The following is a 22266-nucleotide window of genomic DNA, read 5'->3' on the forward strand; positions in this document are numbered from 1 at the left end:
TCACTTTAGTTCTTGGTAGAAATAAATGGTTTTTAAATTTCGTGGCAGTGGATATTATTTGGCGCACGGTGAAACCGGGCAGGTTACAATTTCCTTGAATTTATACGTGTTGCAACGTGTTGGAAAGTACAGTAGTAAATACAGATACCCAATAAATCAAACAGTACTTTTATAATGTTTTATATACGAGCAAAAGCGAGTCCTGGATAAAGGGATAATTAACGAATGATTTGTTACGTTGTTTAGCTGGAAGCAGTAAATCATTTCTAGTCTGGGATTTTTGCTGATTTACTTCCATAAAAATCTGAAACATCGTGTATCTATTAACGGACACGGAGAAACAAAGTCAGGAAGTTAGAAGTCCAACTGGTCTTTCCGGTATTGATATATCTTTAAAAAAAAAAAGTACAATTGTAAGCTCTCACAAAGGATACGACCTAACAAACACGAAGATGGTAGCTACCCACATGATAATCAAACAATTAAAAAATTCTACCAAATGTTCAAATTGGACAAATTGTGAATGTAAATTATTAAATAAATAAAACAAAAATTGTAAGCTTAACATAACACGTTCTTCGACCGTAATATCATGCCTTATGTTATTTCTAACAATAATTCTTTTCTCGCAAATGTTTTCTTTCGACGTTATTTGCGGCAATTCACATTTAAGGTGTTTTATAAAGAAATGGTCTGGCACGTTAATTTATCTGTGTTAGCAAGCTAACCCGAACTAGCTTGCACCGAATTGAATTTGTTTACCGCACGTCGCACGCGCAAAAACGTGCTTTGTTCTAATGTTGTACCATTGTGTTTCACTGGTGAACCACTTTTGCTGCTGTCACTCACGCGCACTTGAAAGGGACGTAATTACATCGCGGGGTTACTTCGTTATTCACTCCTTCTTGGATTATATTTAATTATAATATAATAATTACATTAAATAGCCAGGTTTTATTTGGCTGTTCTACATCCTTTAAACACAACTCGAAACTGTTAAAAACTGTCTATCAAAATTTGAAAGGGAAATATTTTAATTCCAATTTCCTCGTTTCAAGTACGGTTTTGTGTAATTGCATCTCATATGATATAAACATGTATGAAACTAGGGCAATTAATTGATTTTAATGAAACGTAGAGCTTCATGTGCAAAGTACTGCATTAATGATAATTTTATGTCATTTAATGTATATGGTGTCGTAGCAAGATATGTAATATAATTAACCAAATGGTTCTCTGTAAAGCGTTCGATATTTCCTGATAAATGTAATAAAATGCCCACAGCACACCTTTATAATTACAACATTTTTTTCTCCCTTTTCACTTGCAGATTACGTTGCAGTTTAGTTGGAAATAATCCTGTACGCTTTACATTATACACGTACATGTGTATGATCGTGTATAGAATGATTGATTACTCGATCTTTACCTTTTCGCCTGCTGCGGCACATTTAATCGTTCGATAAATATTTATTAAAAAAAACTGCATAAAGTAAGAGAGAAAACGCTATCTATTAATTCTCGATGAAATGAAATTCCAAGGGTTTTAGGCATCAAACGTTCAAAGAGTAATACTTTATTTCGATACCTTTACTCGGGGAAAGAAGTGTAGTTTCAAGCTGTCGAATACCATAATTACCCAGCTATCGTAACAACAATAGGACAATTTTCTACGTACCAAGCAGCGAAGAGTAATCTCCAAAGTAAACCAAGCGTTGCACGTATGTTCAAGGTAAAATAGCACCGGATAAGAATCGACGTGATCCGCGTATCCGCTGGATTCGAAATGTAACGATTCACCGTTCCGTTGATTGTTTCTCGATTGTTTCGTCATCGTGTGACTCTTGAGGCAGAAGCATAGAACCGAGAGGCAGATGAAAAGTATCGACATACAGGCTATGCACTTGGCCGCGGTTGAGGAGTACGGCTCGTCGAACAGAGCCCAGATCCTTGGCCGTAGTTTTTGCCATTTTGTCAAGGTCCCTCTGTTGTATTCCTCCTCGTAACCGAAAAGTCGCGCGATCTCCTCGTCGCTTAATTTCTCGCCCTCTATGTCCAGCTTGTCGAGAATTGCCAGCGTTGCTTGGGTGTCCCTGTGTACGCTGTAGGTGCTCCAACAACACGGTTCCACCTGAAATGTATGCATAATTGGAAATTATACGCGCCGACGATCATTAGAACTTGGCTAATTGCAGACCACGTAACTAGACAGAGTTCGTATTCGAGTTACATATGAAACGATTTCTTGGTCGTGATAATTTTTTGTGTTATTGCCGAGAGATAATCAATTATAATATAACGCTGCCTTAATTAGCGTGAGCGGATTTTCGTGGGATCCTCCTGGAGAAAAAAGGATCAGACGAAGACGAAAAGGTTAATTGATATTGATTACGTCATTAATTAAGCAAGAAAGCGCAACGAACGAATAGAAGACCCGGTTTCTACCATTACCCGTGTTTCACGTTTGCTACACAATTATATCTTACGAATGGTAAATTAGATGATTCAAACAGCGTAGAAAAGTATAGAAACTTAAATTTATATTTCGTGAAATAAAAATACTCGCTAGAGCACGTTAGACAAATAATCGATAATTTGAAAACAAATTTGTCATGTGTCTGGCAATTGGCCGCAACTTAAGCGTATAATCGATCAGAACCGAAAATCAAACGCTGGATGTTTGTGCAATAGAAACTGTCGTCGGACAAACGTTCCTAACCCGGTGACTCGATAGCAGACCCGTGATTTCTGCGTTTTGAAAGAGACATTTCCTGCGATATCAAAGCATATTTGTGTTCGCGCTGCTAGTCGGGAAAATGGGCAGGCAACTAACGTTAATTATGCAGAATCGTTAAACGTTATGAAATAATGCAGTTGCGTTTCGAATCGAATAAACGGTCGGAATAAACGACTGAATAAACGATCAAATATTTTGATCGTGGTATTCGTGTCTCGTTAGAATTTTAGTTTTAGAATAAATGTTCAAACAAATATAGCGAGTCACCGATTCTTGTTTCTGTTTCTTTTCTTTCCTGATTCAGTTATAACCCCAGTAATCACGTAGGATTTTACACAAAACGAAGTCGTTTCGCGGTTGAAATAAAAGGTAATTGCAAACCTGATTAGAGTCCAGTCCCCAGAAGTCGAGTTCCTCCTCGAAAAGCGGACCACAAACGTCTGTCGGGTAATGAAGCTTTCCGGTACGATAGTAATTCAACACCTGGGCAAAGACGCCCGGATGACGATCGTAAAAGTATTCGTTCAAAATAGGATCGTAATTGACCAGGGCTTCCGTTAAACGCGACAACCTAGTAGCTGGTATTTTCTTCAAAGTAGACTTGTAGGTTTCGTGCCGTACACCGCCTACGTTCAGGATCACCCGGTCGTTCCATCTGCCGTCATCTAGCTTTCTCATCCTTTTGGATTCCCACGGTTCGCATGGTAGAAGGAAAAGCTCGAATGATAACTCAGGCTTCCGGACGGCATTGATATCAGACGCCGAAATGGTAAGAGCTATCAAATAAAAATTTATCGTATTGGTAAAGGAAATAGCTGAACAATCTTCGTTTTTCTTTTCTCTTTTCTATCTTTTTGTTCTTTTTTCTTTTCTTTATTTTCTCACTGCTATGTATGCAGTTGCGGTGGAATTTGTGGACGCAGAGAGACGTTATATAATACAAATTGAATAGAAACGAATTTTACGTAATATGATGCTTTCCTAAAAGGAAATGAATTTTACATAATCTTGATAATGTATATTTTATCTAAGATGCAAGATGAGGTTTTATCTTCCTTTTTCGGTGTGATGTAATGTAATACTGTTTCACTACTGTTACGTAGTGGTTCCTTTGTCAAGGAAATTGTGAAAGAAGCTTGTTTACGGAAAAATTAAATTAAGGTAGCTGATATAGGATAAGAAATAGCGATGGAATAGACTTCCAATGCAATTTTTTAAGGTATGACTTTTGGGATATCGGCACAAATAGGTTCGTCCGTAAAAATGATCCAACGTAAAATTCAATTTGACGCAAGTGTACGCAGTAAATTTCAAAGATGCTTTCTTTTTTTTACAAAGTCTCGCTAAAATGTTAACAAAATTTGCCGATATTCCCTCAGTTTACGGTACATGATGTTACGATGTAAGAAACGTGGTTATTTCGTCTATCAATACTATTAACCATATAAAGCTGATACTTTGCAAACAATCGATAAATTTTGCAAATACTTCGTTCTTTACTTTACACACTGTGCAAACACACACCGGACACATATACAAAACGCAATGTACGCATCTGCCTGTACATCGAAGAAGATGGCATAGACGCATGCATATTCTCTTATTTTATTGCTTGTTATCAGACGTTGGATCAATATTTTCATATTCCTATAGAAGTCGAGGATGTTGGGAAGGCAATCAATATGTACTTTGCGTTATTAAATTTACGATGATGAGAAGGGGTAGGTTTTCAAATGCAGCGTCGCGCAATTACGCTCGCCGTGACCACTGATTACTCGACATCTAGTTTTCTATTATATATAATCTACGTGAAAGAAGACCGAAGTGAGTATTACAACACCCTTGGGAAGGATTGGCCGTCGGGAAAAACTGATTGGAAAATAGGTTGGAAATAAGAACCGTTCCAGGGGGAAATACGAGCCGCCCGTCAACTGTGCAATTTGAACGAAACCACGTTCAGTCAAACATAAAATCCTTACATCTTCTTAATGATTTTTCTGTAGACTCGAAGGAATTTTAATTTTGACTTTTTCTTTCAGTATTTTGTCACTGAATTTTGTAATTGTATGTTAATGATACGAGTCTATAGTATGCTGTGTTACAGTATAGCGTTAGTTAGCTTTTAGGAAATTCGATGCGCTTTCCATGCGGTGTCAAAAATATGTCGGGATTTGAACACACACGATCACTGCACTTTATACTCAATCAGATCTTTCAGATAATAGGCATCTAGTAAAATTATCGTTTCCACATATTAAGCACAAATACACAAGCATTATGGCAAATATACAATATCCCCACTAAATTTATTTTAATAAAAGATAAAATAATAATCCTCACCAATTATATACTACGCATCCGTTGATCATATTTTTACGACGATTTAAATAACACGTACAATTTTATATCCTATATCTATCTGCAGTGTATAAGAGAGACCAAAAAATTGTTCACACTTGAATTTTTTTACAACTGAAAGTCACATAGGATCAGAACGATCCACTGGTGGAGAAAATGTCGATCGTTTCACCGCGGTCGATCGAAGAACTCGAGTTTCACGCAGAAGAATAACCCACGAAGCAAACGCGATTTCTCGTTCTATAAATTCGACACTGTTTATTTGCGTGGCCAGTCGCGAACCTTCAAGTTCCATCGACACGTGAACCGACGAGACTGTTCCATTTTAGAAACGAACTGAAAAATATTTATTTCCAAAATGTCGTTCATTCGTGTGAAAATCAACTAAGTGATAACCATTAAATTCTTCGGTATGTCGAATGTAAACGTGTTCGATCTAGTTCGATATATTATACGATTAATGTGTAAATTGTATTCATAAGGGTGTACGCTTTTATGGAGTGACGATAAGCAGAGTTTTGCAAGAAGGAGATGAAAGAGCAAGATAGAAACCATGAAAGGTGTTATATAAACTAATGAAAGATCAAAGAGTTCTGTGGTATACGATAGTCTACTAGTATTTCAGTGCTGTCTCCGTAATTTATTTTTCGCGAGATACATCTTATGTAACTGAGTTTAAGGATTTACGAAACTCTAATATAACATATATATTGTATAAATATCATATCACATATATATATATTTCAAACACGAAACCGGTTATAACAATTCCGAGTAAGTTTTAATAATAGTAAATATATACTTTTATCTTCCAGTTATTATCACTGATTTTTGCAATTTTTACCATATAACACTGCATAAGTATTTCGAATCTCGCGCGAGAATTTGATTGGAAGCGGCGCTGTTGCGCGCCGACCAATCAGGAATCGACTAAGCGATGCTACGTCGCGGGACTTCATTCTACAGTCGAAAATTGTGGCGTCAATATGTACCTCTCTGCTTCAACCGCGTCACCTCAACTACGTCGTATTTCCACCGCTATCCTGTTCCTATTATACGCTACTATTAGGTTCGTTTAATTAATACGCATTTGTTTAACGGTTTATGAGACATTATTGTACCGAAACTCATTAGTTTTTCGAACTTTTGTTGGTTCACTTTTTGTCGATCGACTTTTTGTCGATTCGCTTATTGTCTCATTTGAATGTAACCATTTTCAATTTTACACATTTATGTCAAATATTTGGTTCTCTTTTGCACAGATAGCTAGCTGATCAATCACTGAAATGAATTCGAAAGAACAGAAATTTATGGACGCCATGATAATTAATGGTTAATTCGATGGCTATCAAACGGATTTGGTGTTCGATTCGCTGTAGTAAATGCAGAAAATGTATGTATACGTTTATATTGTTTCTTTGTCGAACCATGAGTAATAAGCAGTTGATATACAATTGTTATATGTCACGGAGATAAGTAATTCCTATTAAATAATTTGCTATACGGATCAGCGAAACAGATTCTTAATAGATTCTTAAATTTTTGTTTACAACCTTGAAGTATCTTTTTTGTACTTTACCCATATTTTAAAGGAAAATTTAGTTTTAGTTTTAACTACTACTAATGCTGTATTATAACAATGCTTTATTGCAATGGTTCTAATTCAAACTCGTCTGTAATTCAAATCACTACACTCCCTCTGCGGTTGAATATGATTCCTATGTTGTCCATAGCAAATCGCAGAGGGCGTAAGAAGCACGTCGAATTTTTTCCAAGTCGGTATTTCAGAACGTGACACACAAAGCGTTATTTAATGTCACCACTGACGTGTCACGTTTATTCTGTCGTTAACATTCGGTGGAGATACATACATTGAGCGACATCTGTTATCAACCATCGTTTTAAATCACGAAACGTCCGACCTCTATGCAGAAGATCCTGCACTACAAAAAGATTATCGGAGATCGTGAGACCGCTACTAACAACTGGACCAAAACAACGAAACGAGACGATGCATCTTCCGATGTCAAGAACAATTGTGAACACACGCGACCGGGTTGTTTACTCGCAGGCGCACAAAAACTAGGATAGAATATGGCCTGTCGGTTCGCTGAACGCTATGTATCACGTAAGCGAAAGCGCGCTTCGGAAAAACGAATTGTTGAAAGAAATACAGCCATTACACGATTAAAAGTTATGGTCTTTGCGACGATGTCAATATCAATAACTAACCCGTTGCTCCATGGTCTTTTTGGTAAGTTTGTAAATCTCCATTTGATTAATAAATTCACGAAAGCTTGATAATTAGAATCGGGCACACGCGATGAGTTTTTACTGTCAGTAAAGGGCATCGAAGAGCAGCGAAAAGCTATCAAGAGCATTTAGATGCCAAATTTTAGATCGTCTAATCTAACGGTTCGTATTGAACTTAATTTATCAGGATGTTGATTACAGTTATTTTGTAAAAATAGAAAAATAGTTTCTTTTTTTTTTTTGATAGGCTTAGTACGCAGCCGTTTTTCGCGTGGGTGTTGTTGCCTCCGGATGCTGGATGACGTAAAACGCGATCCTTTCTTCTTCTTCGTTTTTTCCCCTTTTTTCTTTTTTTTCTCCCACCCCCCTTGCCTCGCAATATCTTTCGACTGATACGGTTTTTTTCCAGATTGGCAATCCGTCAGCTCGTAGGCGGCCCGTGATATGTACCTACTGTACTTTTTGTGGGGAAACGATGACGTTGATACGTTGTCGTTAGCGAGAAACTTTCCTTTCTTTGATGCAAGCCGAATCAATCGCGACGAACGATCGTTGTGTAGGTATATGTAGGTTTTGACATAACTTGCCTTTACTCTTTCTTTGTCGTTCGTCGGATATTTGGAAAGGTTTCGTTTAGAGAATAGTAATAGAAGAGGATTATTGTATAGGTCTTCATGGGACGGATGTTCGCTAGTCAAATGGTTTTTGCACTTCTGGCTCGTGTTTGTCAAGTCTATCAGATATTATTGTCGCGTATAGTCCACGATAGCGCATCTTTTCTCTACTTTTTCTCTATTTTGATCTGTGCAATTTGTCAATGTAGACATTAGATGAATCGAAAGATATATAATTTTCTTCCAGACAATTTTTGTTCCATAGATTTCATTCATTATCACTGTGAATGTTATCTATAATAATACTGTATCCAATTAAATCATGATATTATGGATCTTCTGTTCCGCCTTCAAAATTTTGAGATTGTTAACTTGTCCCGCATATATTGAGTCTATATCATATGCATAGCATGAAAGTGTATGTGTTATCTTGAATGCAAAACAGCGCGGACGTGTTAAGAAGCATACTATACTTGTTGGGACAATCAATACCTCGTATAATTCCTTCATCAATCGGATTCTCGTTAATTTCACATTCCCCAAGAAAGTACCCGTTCCAATGTTCCCTAATTACCCCATTACACATTGGAAACAGTCAACTAGGAAATAAGGATGGAATTAATTGTAATATCTGTACTCCCGAATCGAAATCAATTCAAATATAGAAGTTTCGCTTCATTACTTCGTATCACAATTCTTCATTCCATTTTCTGTGTTCTCTATATCTATTCTCTATGGAACGTAGCTCAATTTTTATGAAAATATTACCTGAAAGTTTTAAAACACGTGGAAATTTAATACTCGATTTCCCTGATATCAGAAAAATGTCACTTGCATCCTGGTCATGTTGTCCCATGTCTCAAAATATCTATAAAGCGTTCGAACCTATCTCGACTAAATTCTAAATTATTTAAAAATATTGTTTCTACCCTATCCTCTTTGCTCGCGATGCGTTTAAAACTTTGCAATCGGGTTGGAATCTACGTACGGTATAGTTGATCTCGCGAATGCTTATTCCGAGAAAGTTGGCGTTCACGATAATTGCAGCGTGTACTTGAAGCATGATATCGACTCGCGCTCCATTTGCATCCTCTGTTAGATCAAGATGCTAGATGAGGCTTAAATACGCTCGGAACTTTCGAACCTTAGACTTTTCCCTCGAGCTTCTATCGCTAACTAAAGACTACGAAAATGTTAGCAGCGTAAACGATTCGGGGTGTGTGAGCACAAAAGAAAGGAAAACAGGCAATCGGAGAAGCCCGTGCTCGACTTCCACCCCCTGTGAATCCGTCGGCGGGTAACGGCCATCGCGATAGCCTGTCTCAATTTCTTCCATGCAACCACTGCCATCTCCGTCATCCATTCATCCCTTCCCTAATTCTGATACTCTCCCCTGGACGAACATGGCGTTCACCCTCGCCGCGACGATCAGTCTTCAAGCTTCTCTCTCTCTCTCTCTCTATCTCTCTCTCGGTCTTTTCCGTTTCCTTTCCATCCCACGACCTTCGTCGAGAACACTCGAAGCAGCGAGTCGCCAGGGGGTAAAATTCATCGTTATACAGTGGAATATTTGAGAGAATCGACCTGTCCGTACATATAGTTATGCAAAAGTTCTAGCGCATCCGTGATAGTGATCTCTCAATGATTACCAATCATACTCTTTGGGAAATATTTCCGCGTGATGTCATTTAGAAATGAATTTTTAGATATTTCCTTCAGGTTTATTACACTTTACACGTAGATAGACGTTGTAAAACGACGAAGGAGAGATAAAACGAACCAATCTCGTCCGTTTTAAATTTTTCCATCTTGCGAAAATATTTTGATTAGGAACAATTGATACAGGTGAAGCGATACGCGGAAGTTAGATAAGGAAATATCTGAAAACCTATGTATGTATATTATGTAAGAGAACACATGTAAAAGCAAGTAATAGATAGTGGCAATAGCAAGGGGGCGATAGTGAATGATGAATAAAAATACAGCAACTTCATAGGTTAATGTTTTATTCATTTGTTTGAAGCAAAGATAGATATATACTTGATCAATTCTTTCTTATACGTACTTCAACGCTTCGTACATTTTTGTTCTATTTTTCAGCACATTTTTATCGACTTTTTCGATATCTATATTATTATTCCGATATAGGAATAATAATTTAGTTGAAGCTGGATGCGAAGGCGGATAAAATTTTAAGCAAGGGAAACAGTCTCCGAACTGATCGTGAGTCTCGCGTAACTCCGCACATGCCGCCACGTGTAATTGTACAATTTCCTTCTCAATCAATTTTTCGCACCCATATTCGGAAACCTATAAATTCTGACATCCGTTTAACGAGCAAACTCCTACGCTCTCTCGATCTCCACAAATTGCAAAAATGAACAGTGCAAAAGTACACTGTACAAAGAAGCGAATAAGGAAAACGAACGACTGCTAGTTGCGATTCTTTCATATGTTTCTTAAACTTAAGAAATTTGAAGATATAGGAGCAGTGCCAGGCTTGAGATTTTCACCTTCCAGTTAACGTAAGTTGGAACAGAAGAAGTTAGGAAAGAAAAAGTTGAAGAAGTCCATCTGAAACAGAGATGAAAGCTTCGTGCCGGGTCGTAAAAATTGCAAACGTTTACGTACAGAGATTAAAAGATTCTGCCGCTAAAGTAGTTAAATCTTCACGACATGCAGCAGGCCGAAACAAGCGGTGTAAAAGTGTATACAAAAGATTCGACACGTCTACGCGGGAATAGCCATCTTTCGCCACGTCACGGAATTAACGATAACATTCACGCATCATTCATTAAACGAGGGTATGAAATTGTCTCCGGCCGACGTTACAGCCCGCCCCCGAACTCGCCACCGCTCGCGGTGAGACCTCTCTCGTCGACGGAGAATCTAGCCTAGTTTCGTGAATGTACCATGTTGGCGCTAGCGTCGGGCAAGGAGGCCGGGGTAGGTCGGCAAAACGAGACGATGTACGTTCGAGGGAGGGAACGGACCGTGGTGATAGTCGACGAGGACGCTGGGTGGTGAGTGCCACCGTTACGGGTCCTCCTCGGGTCCAACCGTCAGGACCAGGGACAATTTCTCGGTTTTCCTTCTGTTTGACACGCGTTTTGCCACCGTGAAACGGGGAAAACAACAAGAGAGAAAGGACAGATCGATAGAACCGGCGGCCAGTGTGCTTTTGCTTGCTCGCCTTTGCTTACCCCTCGGTGCGTGCGTGCTTGCCTGCCTGCTTTCCTTTTCCTTGCGTGGATTTCGTTCCGTGGGCCAGCGAGGACCAAGCACACGGGGTGCGGCCAACGATGGTGAAAGCCCCGACCATGGGTCCCTCCGCCGGTACCCAGGGGATCAGGAAGATTCACCCTGGCCCCGAAATCGCGATAAATCCGAGGAATCTGCCGACCGCGAACATCACTACACCTCCCAGCATCCGAACAGATGGCAAGGCCACCTCTATATATCATTCTCAGGTATATCAACGTTTTGCGATTCCTTTCTTTGTTTCTTCTTTTTTCTTTTTCTCACAGGGATGCTTTTGATAATGTTCCGCGATCCGTTGAGCCGAACGATGCGCTGCGCGATTCGTTTGCTTTATTTGTTTCTTGTTTCCATATCGATGTAAGTTAGGTTCTTTGAGCGAAGTTTGTTTTGATCGTTTTTTGCCGTATCGCGACAGGAAGACAATTTGACCGAGTGTGGTGAACGGGTCGGGATTGCGACGGCAATTTCTCTTCGCGCTGAGAATCGTATCCCCGCCAATGCGTCCCTTTGTGTCGACTCAGATTTTCGATTTTTTTCAATCGCATTTCCAGCTAAGCTTGAACGCTGTTTTTCGTGGTCGTTGATTAAGAGCAAATTGAGTTTCAAAGGAGAGTCGATCGTGTCGAATATTTGTCTCCCTTTTCTCGGGTTTAATTACTGTCACGTTTCGACCTGTAGAAGATTGTACGATATAATCCTTTAAGATCCATTTCTGTAGATTTACTTTTATCGTTGATTGGTGAATTCTGCGACTTAATGATTGCCAAGTTTACGAAAGTAAAGATTTTAAAGAACGATGCTTTTACTCTACTTATTTATTTACTTTCTTTATCTTCTGTTTCTATTACTTTCATTCTTATCTTTTGCTCTATAGAATCGGTCTCTCTGTATAATCCTTTTATTTCCCTTGTTATTGTCAGCTGTACTCCCATTTCTCTGTTTTAGATTATTCGATAAGTAATTGCGAGTTTCAATTTATTAAACGATGATTATTTAAATTACACGCGTAATGATGGTTAACAGTCGATCGATTGTCACCCTCTTTTTTGCTTTGTCCTTTCTCTCACTGCGGTTAATGAACCAGGAGAGTTATTTTTGACAAATATTTGTCATAATTCTGCGATCATTAGGGCAATATTACAACCTTTTTCGCGTTTGTTTCCTTCAATTTTTCATGTTTACGTGTTTAATCAGTGTCGACTCTGGTTACGTCGTCATTAACTACGATGCTTTATTGCGGAGATAATTAGATCAGTCGAAGCCTATTAAGTAGCGAGCGTCTTTCAAACAGAGTAACAGCTGCCAGATGTTGTTTGAATCTTCAAAATTTCCCTCTAGAACTCAGCCAACTTTCATGTATCTGCTGCTTTATGATAATATTTTTATAATATATATTATAATAATATTTTTAACTGTTTTCTAATTATCAAAATTTGGGGAATTTGACTTTCCTTTATTTGATTTATACGCATGATAATAATAATAATTTTTTATATTGATGTAAAAAAATAAAAGTAGAATTAATTACTTTTCCATTAATTTAATGTTTAATTCCAATAATTGTATTAGCTTTCCTGTTAATGAATTACTCTGACTACATACACAACAATTTTTGAAAATTACAGGAAAATATCCTTTTTCAAAAAACTGTCACGCTATGCGTTTTGACCGAAATTTACGTACCTACCGATAAAAATTCAAACTGCTAAAAATTTATCTCTTCGTTGTGATCTAACCCCATTTTTCGTATTGAAAATCCCTTTCCTTCTTTTCTCCCCCCCCCCGTCGTTTTTTCTTGTCCGATTCGATTTTTTAAACTTTCTGTGCTATTTCGAGTCCTATTTAACGCGTCTTCGATATTTTTTCATCCAGCTCGATCCTTCAAACGTCCATTCAATTTCTTGCCCGGTGTCGAGCGTTGTAACGCGATTTCGAAATTGCTCGATCTGAATTTCTCCGGAGCATTGCCTCCACCGACCCTATTCCTTTATTTCTTGCAGAATCTCGTTTGATCTTTACAGCGACAACTCCTACCTCGTCGCTCTTCATTTCACACCTTTGTCGTCGTAACGTTTGCAATTCAATGATCGCCAGAGGCTTTCGATGTCGCAAATAAATTATTGTTAAATTCAGCGAAGAGATATTAGGTCGGGCCGGCGGGCGGTTCGAAAAACGTGCGGGCGGATTCATGAATGAATGGATGCCGCGATCCTTTCTAAGAAACTCGTAATCTTTTAAATCCATTGATTTATTCGACCTCTCGTTCCATACTCTTATTTGATTATTTCTTCTTCTTCTTTTTATCGATGTAATTCAATATTATCGCCATCAAGCGGATCATAAACGAGCCAGTTTGTGCTACTCTCGATGTTGCAATTTCCGCTTCGCAATTCACTCATCGATGACTATTAATCTGATTAATTCTTTGTATTTCCTTCTTTCGATCGATGTTGAAAATGCGAACGAACGTTGAGCGGAATTCGAAATGAGCGAGAAAAATGAAAAATTCTGTTAGATTGCCACGAAACGAGAATGCAACGATGATCTTTATTACGGGAAGAATTGAACTTGACGGTATGCAAATGTAATTTGTGCAAAATAAATTAAACGTTCGAGAGAATTACGATAAAACACGGTTAGCCATTTAAGATATTTAAATTATCGTCGTAATAGAATTTTAGGAAATTTAATTCCATTATGTTCTCTGTCAAATAGAATACAGCTTCGAAGATAATAAAATACCGGGGAATTAATTAAATCATGCTTTAAATATTCAACGCGTGGATTTCATTATAAAATCTTTAGTGAAAATGTAAGACAGCTTGAATAGCTTTCGACGCGTCCCACAACTAAACGAATAAGTTTTTAAACAAACTAAACTTTTAGTATGATATATTTTCTTGTCCATGATAAGATCGGAAGATAGTGCGGTGTAACAATGTAACTTTAGGAAAATTTTAAATTGCGAATTAATCGCGTCATTTAAATATCCATCCACGTATACGGATCAGGTAATTTATTCTTTCAAGTTACATTGTTCACGCTCTTATTTTATTTATAAATCTTTCATACACCATAGATATAGCTTATCGTTATCATATTACGTTAAATGTATATGCATTTATGCAACAATTATATAAATATTAGTACAGAATTGTGCGGTTACTTCTAATTACTAACCATTACCAATAATGAGAATATACTTTTTATCGTCGAACACCAATTATCAACTCATTTCTGTAGCAATTACGCGAAAAAGAAAATATAGAATAAGATCGCACGTACATTTATTAGCCTTTGTTCTCGAGAAGATCGATTTTCCGAATACGCGAAATACATGTGCTTGACTAAAATTCGGTTCAATGAATATCACTGGAAATATCTATTATGTTTCGACCTAATACCGTACCCACGTAGATGTAGCTGCGTGTCACTAAAAATATTGTTCCCCTTGGTAAAAATACCGAGAGCCCCTTATAATTAGGGGAAGTATTATCGAAGCGCGCACAAAGAGTTGGAAATTCAAATTATGATAATAGCGTACTCGATACGCGTTCTTGATTCTCATCGATAATATTGTTAATGACCTCAAACTCTTGATGAACGTTATTTAGACTTTGAACGAATAAATAATCATGTATAGAGACCGTCGTAGTACATATTATTTATAGTAAAGGAATCTTCAAAGATAAGTTTCATTAAAGATAATGAATCAGAAGCAAGATGCTTTATGTACCTGGCTTTTACGTTCACGAGGAACGACCTGTTTTCTGTCTGTATCACTTGCAAGTGGTCTATACATTAAACAGTGCGTTCTCAAGATCAAGAGTCGAAATATTTATCCAGAAAGTTCATAACACTGTCCAGACATTTTGAGCTGCAAGCTATCTCGATAACCAGAGTTCTGCTATACTACGATATATATACAGAGGCTGAAGAGTGTGAGGAACGATTAATTCGTCTCAGTTACTGTAACTACATACGCGATATTAGCTATCGAGGGCGTAAACGGTTTTTCTCTGTGCGATTAATTTTCCTAATTAATTTCTCATAATTCTTAATATTATCCTTCTTCTTTTTCGAACAATGTTCTTTGTCCATAATTATCGGTAGAACGTTTTACATTTGTTAAACGTTAAATTTACCTGGTCGAAATGTTCGACTAATTCCAATTCGTTGTTAAATTACTTCGATTGCTATAGCCCGACCGAATCGCGTTTAAAGCGACGTGTATCCTTTTATGCATTTAACATTTTCGATAAACAACAAAGCTTACTTCGATTATTCCCAAGAAAATCCAATAATATTGGATTTTTTATATCCGCAGGGTGTTTCTCGAAACCATTTCGACGTTCAGTTGTGGAAAAAATTGTGAAATTTCGTTCAGCGTGCTGAAATTGTGGAAGCAGCTTAATGAAAACCGATGTGCATGTGTGTGTGTGTATAAACGAATTTGGATTTCATTCGACAGCAGTCGAATTTATTCTTTTTCCTTTCTATATGTATAACACATAAAACTATCAATTCTACGTGTTTACCAACGATAAATTTGATGTAACGTTTTAGGAGATTTTTCGAATTCGGAAGAAGCTGACGGAATGTACATAGCTTCCAAAACTATTCGAAAATACGAAAGGATAAAATCAAAAATTTCACAGAAATTTATTTTTAACTTTGAACCGCACTTGAGGAATAGAGAAAATTATCTATTACCATTTAATTAAGATACATCCTGGTCGTAATGAATCCTGCGAGCGACTTCCCAACAGATTCAAACGCATTAAAAACCTGCAGTAAGTATTAATTACAAGCAGGAATCTCGCAGTAGCGACGAATCAAACCCGGCAGAGGATTGTTCGTTAATAAGGTCTGTGCGACCTGGATCGATAATTATCGCTGGAAATTCGATAAACAATGATACCGCGTAATTCACAAGGAATCTCTCGAAAGGCAGCCTTAAGGCGAGCCAACCATTGAAAGTGTCATAAAAGGCCTAGAAAGAACTCGAGTTAGCTTAAAGCCTTTAATTAATCGTGATTACTGCTCGAGGAGTTCTCGTTTCTTCTTTTCACCCCTGCCATCTGCCTTCGCCCACCTACTCTCTCTTTTCTCCTTCTCTTCTCTTCTTTCTCTTTTTTTCCCTTCCTTTCTCTTTGCCCACTCACCCCCCAACGAATAGGAAAGTGCATGACCTCAAATCGAAACTCGCAACTCATCCTCGTGTCATCCTCTCGTCTTTCGAATAAGTGCACGGTACGCCTCAATGATGCACTCGAAGACTCGTTTCCCGCCGATCGAATGTGGGTCAGTTTTATCGAGAGCGAGCGGCAGACGAACGTATGATAAAGTGTGTGTGTGTGTGTTTGTGTGTGTGTGTTTGTGTGTGTGTGTGTGTGAGAGAGAGAGAGAGGTTTGTTCCATTTTCTCATCGAGGGTTCCTTTTTGTTGATCTTTTCACGCTCGAATTCCAATAAATGGAATTACGCGGCGAGGAATTTTCAGCATCTTCCGCGGATTAGAAAATTTCTCCGCCGCGAGATTATGCTCGGTATGGTTATAGAGAACATCGTTTATCGATGATATCTTCAATAAAACGGATTTCAATAAAACGGTGTCGCTGTCCGGGAACAGAATTTATCATCGATTCGCTAGTGAAATATCAGCAATGACCTTGTGTCGATTCCCGCCATCGTTCTATGTAGTTGGAATTAGAAGAGTCGAAGATCTCCGTGATTTATTTATCGATGTTTTTAAAACGACCGAGCATACATACAGGCGGTCGATTCCGCTTATTCGTAAATCTTGCATAACAACGTTGTGCAGCGTAATTTCTCTAGCTGGGAAAATATTTATACAGATTGAAATTGTCATGTCCTTTCTCACAGGTGAAATATTTTATAAAAGGCAAAGATTTACTGGGTCACATAACAGCACGTTGCTTTACTGTCACGAGGGGAAGTATATGTTCGCAAGATGTCGCGTATTCTCGAGGACCATATGCGACGGGCACTCGTAACTTTTAAAATGTCCATTTATATAAACAGTTTTCCTCACTTGACAACCTCCGTCGCGTAACTGCAAATCTAGAGTTGTGCGTGTATTTCTCTTCTGGACAGTTAAAAGATCGAGGAAACGTACGAAGAGAAATGTAGACATTTTTATCGCACTGTCTTCGGTCTCGCGAAAATGTGATATTATATGTATAGATAATTATTATAATCCAAGTTACTGTACCATGCCAAATGAAGTTACTTAAGATTCTCAATGAGAATTGCTTGTAAATTGATGACCAAATAAAAAAAAAAAAATATGTATAGATATACAGATGTAGAGCACAGCATAAAATCATAATCGGCTGCATTGGTTTAATTCTTAAATGCTTTTTAACGAAGTTTTCCGTCTCAGCTAGGAAAAGAGCATCAAACTCGGAGAATACGTTGAAACGAACTTATCATGTTTCTCTCGAACAATCTTCAAGCACAACCCTATTTATATTTCGTTATTTAATTAAAAGCAGTGAAATTTGAACACACTGTGTATCGCGTGGAAGCGTATAAGCGAGTGAAACATATTAAAACTAAGGTTCCCAGGGATTTAAAAAATTCTGAATGAGAAATTCGTCTGGGAGATATATAAAAGTAGCGTTCAGCGCGGTATTGTTTTATTTCATTCTGAACTTTTCGACGAAAAAAATGAGTCCCGTGATCTTTAAATCACGTGTGCCGTATATTAACTGTCGCAAAATGCGGCGCGTTTGTCGATAAAGAATTTCTTTGGTGTGCACGTAAGAACATCACATCGCATTATCGATCTTCGTTAGGGAACATTTTTGTTCACCTTTTTGCGGTATAACAACAAAGAGAATTATTGGAGTAGAAGCACGGCGTCTGGTCTTTGTGAAACAAAAGCAGAGGAACGATTTTAAAGAGAATAATAAGTCTGTACGCTGTTTCCAACGAATGGAAACGACAAAAGCGAATTTGCCATTTTCGATTCTTAAACCAGTATCCTATCCTTCCCTTTAAGGCGAAATAAGGACGCTTTTTCCCAGAAAGTAATTAACTGTACATCATTTTACAGTCGAAACGATAGTAACTTTTTCACCGGAAAACATTTCACGCCCGCAACCAAATGAAATTTGTTTCATTGTGTTTAAGAGATACTAGAGATATTACGACGCGCTGGTAACAAACGCACCTAAAATCGATTTACAATTCATTTACTTAAGACAACAGCATTTAGGATAATTACTTGGAACCGTGCCAATTATTACGCAGAGAATAGAAGCTTAATAATTTATTTTTGCATAATCTTGTCCCAATTAATTTCACCCATTTAAGATGTATTGTAAATTATATTGTTGCAATTAGTTAGAGAGTCGATCAGAACACGATTTTCAAGCGAAGATGTAGCGTGCCATTATTTTGTATTTTCCACAAACTTGCCAAATCTTTACGTAAAGAAAACAGAAGACTACAAAGTTGAAAATAACTGAAAGTTATTGTTCAATTGCTCAAAGTTAACTCAAAACCGCAACGGAGTTAAATCTGAATGTATTTACCAGCAGACCGGTAGGTCCATTTTCGCGCCATCATTTTTCCCTCCTTATGCTCGGCTATTTTCGAAAACCAAATTCTCTTTGAACGTTAATTTCATTCGATAATCGCTCGATAATTCGCGTATTAATCGCGCGGAATCTCCAGCTGGATGCATTATCAGCGTACGTCACCGGAAGGTGTGAATTTTTCACGCGTCTAAAAACAGGCCAGGTTTCTGCAACGCGGTACCATTATCATCGCATGGTCGTTTGCCCGGAATATCGTGATCATTATTTCGCGTGATATCGATGCGCAGTTTTCACGGGCGTCGAAAATTAAAGATCGAGGCGTTGGTGTAATTGGAACGAGCATGACCACTCGTATGTCCCACCCACCAAAGCAGAAACTCTCAATTAGTCCCTAACGATCAATTATCGTTTTTTCGACGCGTCTCGCGTGAAATGAAAATGTCCTGCGAACGCGGCTGTCCGTGTGTACGCAATGGCATCGTATTGCAGCTGTGGAATACACATCGATATGTACAGTATCTCGATTTTAATTTCCTGCATCGTGTCCTGCCGGTGTGGCTGTTTGTGTCATTTAGTCGTCGTTCCTCGATGTTCGTTAACGCAAGAGGATAACGTCGTCTCTGGTTTTAGTAGCTGCACGGTATCTGAAAACTTAAATTTATAATAAATGGCCGATATCGCTGGTTCAGGAAAATACTTATCGTTTATTTCCAACGATTATTTCACAGCTCGATATCTTTCGTTAAATTGAACGAATTAATCCATGAGAAGGTTCGACAGCATTTAGCTGCGTATTAATCCGTCGTATATTCTTTCCGACAATCTCGTTTCTCTTCATCCGACGAGCGCACGAGATAGCAAAGGAGTGCGGATTAAGAATTAACGCGAAGCTTCAATTTTGCATCGTGTACTTGTAACATCTTCAGCTAAGGGGCCGCGCCGTCCTCATCCTCGTTGCCTCTTTTCTCTGTGCATTTTCGAGAAAATTGAATCCCGACACGGCGAACGTCATTGACTGAAAACGAACTTCTAGATCTCTCGTTCCGATTCTGTTAAAAGTCGTGCACCTAAACTACCGCCAGAGATGACGTTCAACGCCTATTTCGCTCCAAGCGATTTCATTACACATCTTCAAAGGCATTGAAAAGCAATTTTTACGAATTACGTGTAATCTTTGCACGCTGCTCGCAGCATAAACGAATCCACTTTATTTTAATTCTTTTTTCTTCTGAATTAATCACTCGCAAATTGTTCAAGTAACACATATCCCAAGTACAAATGCCGTTTTGCATTTCGTTTCCTGGATAATTTCTTTTTTCGAAAATTTGTTCGCCATTATTAGCACCAACCAGTTAATACGTGTGAAGTTCGTAAATGCAAAACAGTCTGCTGTCGTATTTAGCTCATTACGATCAGTTCCCCTATCGGAAATCGACAACAGAGACGGCATTAGACTCGCGTAATTTCTCTTGCCTTACTGTCGTCGCTTTTGTACCCTTTCTTGCACGGAATGTTCGGTACATACGCGCTGAATAATGTTGTGTTTCTTACAACAAAACGTTCTAAATTTACGTTTGCTGGGGAATGAGGATCCATAGCACGTTTTGGTCAAAGATGAGTCAACAGTAAAGTATTGTTCTACGGTCGCTGTACATCATTTTAGTAGACACAGGTTGTAGATATTTCGTGGAAAGGCGACTTAATGTTAAACGCAAGAAACGCGTTAGACGCTTGAATCTTATAGAACAGCGTAACTGAAAAATTATCCCGAGATGCATAGAATGTGCTTTTGGACCCTTATCGGTTACCATTCGACTTTATAAAAATTTGTATCCACGTTGCGACGTAAAACTTGTCGATTCGCTTCTCCCTTGCGATTCCTTCATTTTCATAAACTTTGCTCAAAATTTTATTGTTTCCAGGAACTTTAACTTCCTCATTCGATATAGAAGTTTTTTATCGGTCACCGTTCTCCGCAGTTCTTCCACTTCTCCCGTCTCCCGTTTCACGTTCGCTCTTTTTCGCGCATTTTCATCCCGAGCTTCTTAAATGCGTTTTCCGAGCTGCCCTATTCCCCCGCAACCTTTCAAACTCTCAAGCAATCCTAATGCCATTCGATAAGTATGAATCGTCCTCAGTTGCAAATTAAAGAAATTTGGAAAATGTTAGTTCAATTTATACGCGAAGTTTAGACGGAAGAAAGTGTCAAAGATCGATTGTCGAAGTTCAGAGGAATTTTGTCTAAGATATATCCGATCAAAGTAAAATCACGAAGATTTCGTAAGTTGGGTTATAAAAAAAAATATTTCCCAAATGAAAGGTGTGCGATAGAAAACGAGAAAGAACATCGCGAAAGTCGATGGTCGAGCTTATAATTCTTCTTCACAATTTAGTATCAAAACAAAGACGACGAAACTTACAAAACGACCTAATAAAATGATCATCTGCCCTGAGGTATCCTGTGTGTAGCCGTGTTCGTACATGCGCCGACATTGAACGTGATAAGCAACGTTCTTTCGGTCCGCAATAATGGGACCTTTGTGACATTTGAACAAAGAGACTTTCAAGACGCTCGCGGCGAAGCGAATTTCCTTCGATCGACCATAAGCGGATACTGGAAAACCGCTGAGAAAATCCATTTTATCGCCCTACGTAGCCACTTTCGTGGCACGCCAACGCTCGCTATTTCTGTTTGGTGATTTTGTCCCGGCCGTTTAGCGTGGTAACGTTCCAGCAAAATGGAATCCGTTGCATCGAATTTCGTCGTTCGAGTGGCAATCAACTTGTTAACCTTTGATCAATCGGTCCCTGGTAAACGCTACTGTTAATCTCGTTCCGTGTTTGCAATTTGCGTTAATCTTGCGGAATCTGGCCAATGGTATGGGAAATTGATCTTTAGCGATGGAGAATTGGTTGGTTTGTAAGTTTGCGCGACGCTCGGCTTCCCGTGAAGTTCGTTAAAGGTAAAATGTTACGTGTGTGTTACTGATTTAGGGTATACAGGGTGTTTGTTTTAAAACAGAAGTAGAGCTAATTTTCCTCGTATATTTGCAATTTATTTTATTTAACTTAAAACTCGCTACGTTTTCAGATATTTGTAATATCGGCGAACGCGAGGCTTCGATCTTTGTGTTTATAATTTCCTGCTATAATTAGCTCAAGTCGCGGCTAATTTTTCTCGTATTTTTATTAAAATAATGAATTCGTAAAGGGTACGATAGCAACTGTCTACTTGTTTAAACTTTCCTAACTGTTATTACTTTTCCTCCCGTCATTTCACTGAGTTACGGGTAAGCTTCGAGCCAGCAACTCTTTCAACACAGTTTAGATCGCTTCGCGTTTTATATTATTAAACGCAAGCTTCGAAGGTATTGGCTACGTTCTGAACGAGTTTCCAACAACGTGTTTGTTCCAATCTTTGTACTTCGTAAAATTATGCTTGAAACATTTTGCAAATACATTATGCTTATACACAG

The 22266-nt window shown here is 38.3% G+C and overlaps 2 protein-coding genes across 13 annotated transcripts in view; one reads left to right on the plus strand and one right to left on the minus strand.

Annotated features, from left to right (window-relative positions):
• Positions 1 to 22266, minus strand: part of LOC122574495 (potassium voltage-gated channel protein Shaw-like) — a 61762-nt gene that overhangs the window by 3934 nt on the left and 35562 nt on the right. For 3 of the 6 annotated variants that reach the window (XM_043742165.1, XM_043742161.1, XM_043742166.1), the window contains exons 1-3: positions 6675 to 6803; positions 3119 to 3513; positions 1679 to 2131 (exon numbers count right to left, since the gene is read on the minus strand). In XM_043742165.1, the coding sequence (XP_043598100.1) occupies positions 1679 to 2131; positions 3119 to 3513; positions 6675 to 6678 (852 nt within the window). In that variant the 5' untranslated portion in view covers positions 6679 to 6803. Of the gene's footprint in view, positions 1 to 1678; positions 2132 to 3118; positions 3514 to 5077; positions 5364 to 6674; positions 6804 to 22266 lie in introns of those variants that run through there. The other 3 variants (XM_043742164.1, XM_043742163.1, XM_043742162.1) reach the window with 2 other exon arrangements.
• The window catches only part of LOC122574494, a 63197-nt gene continuing 46959 nt past the window's right edge, over positions 6029 to 22266 (plus strand). For 2 of the 7 annotated variants that reach the window (XM_043742154.1, XM_043742156.1), the window contains exon 1: positions 10868 to 11432. In XM_043742154.1, the coding sequence (XP_043598089.1) occupies positions 11265 to 11432 (168 nt within the window). In that variant the 5' untranslated portion in view covers positions 10868 to 11264. Of the gene's footprint in view, positions 6165 to 6357; positions 6489 to 7027; positions 7350 to 10867; positions 11433 to 22266 lie in introns of those variants that run through there. The other 5 variants (XM_043742157.1, XM_043742159.1, XM_043742160.1 and 2 more) reach the window with 4 other exon arrangements.

The sequence above is a fragment of the Bombus pyrosoma genome, linkage group LG13, assembly GCF_014825855.1.
Source record: "Bombus pyrosoma isolate SC7728 linkage group LG13, ASM1482585v1, whole genome shotgun sequence".
Classification (NCBI taxonomy): domain Eukaryota; kingdom Metazoa; phylum Arthropoda; class Insecta; order Hymenoptera; family Apidae; genus Bombus; species Bombus pyrosoma.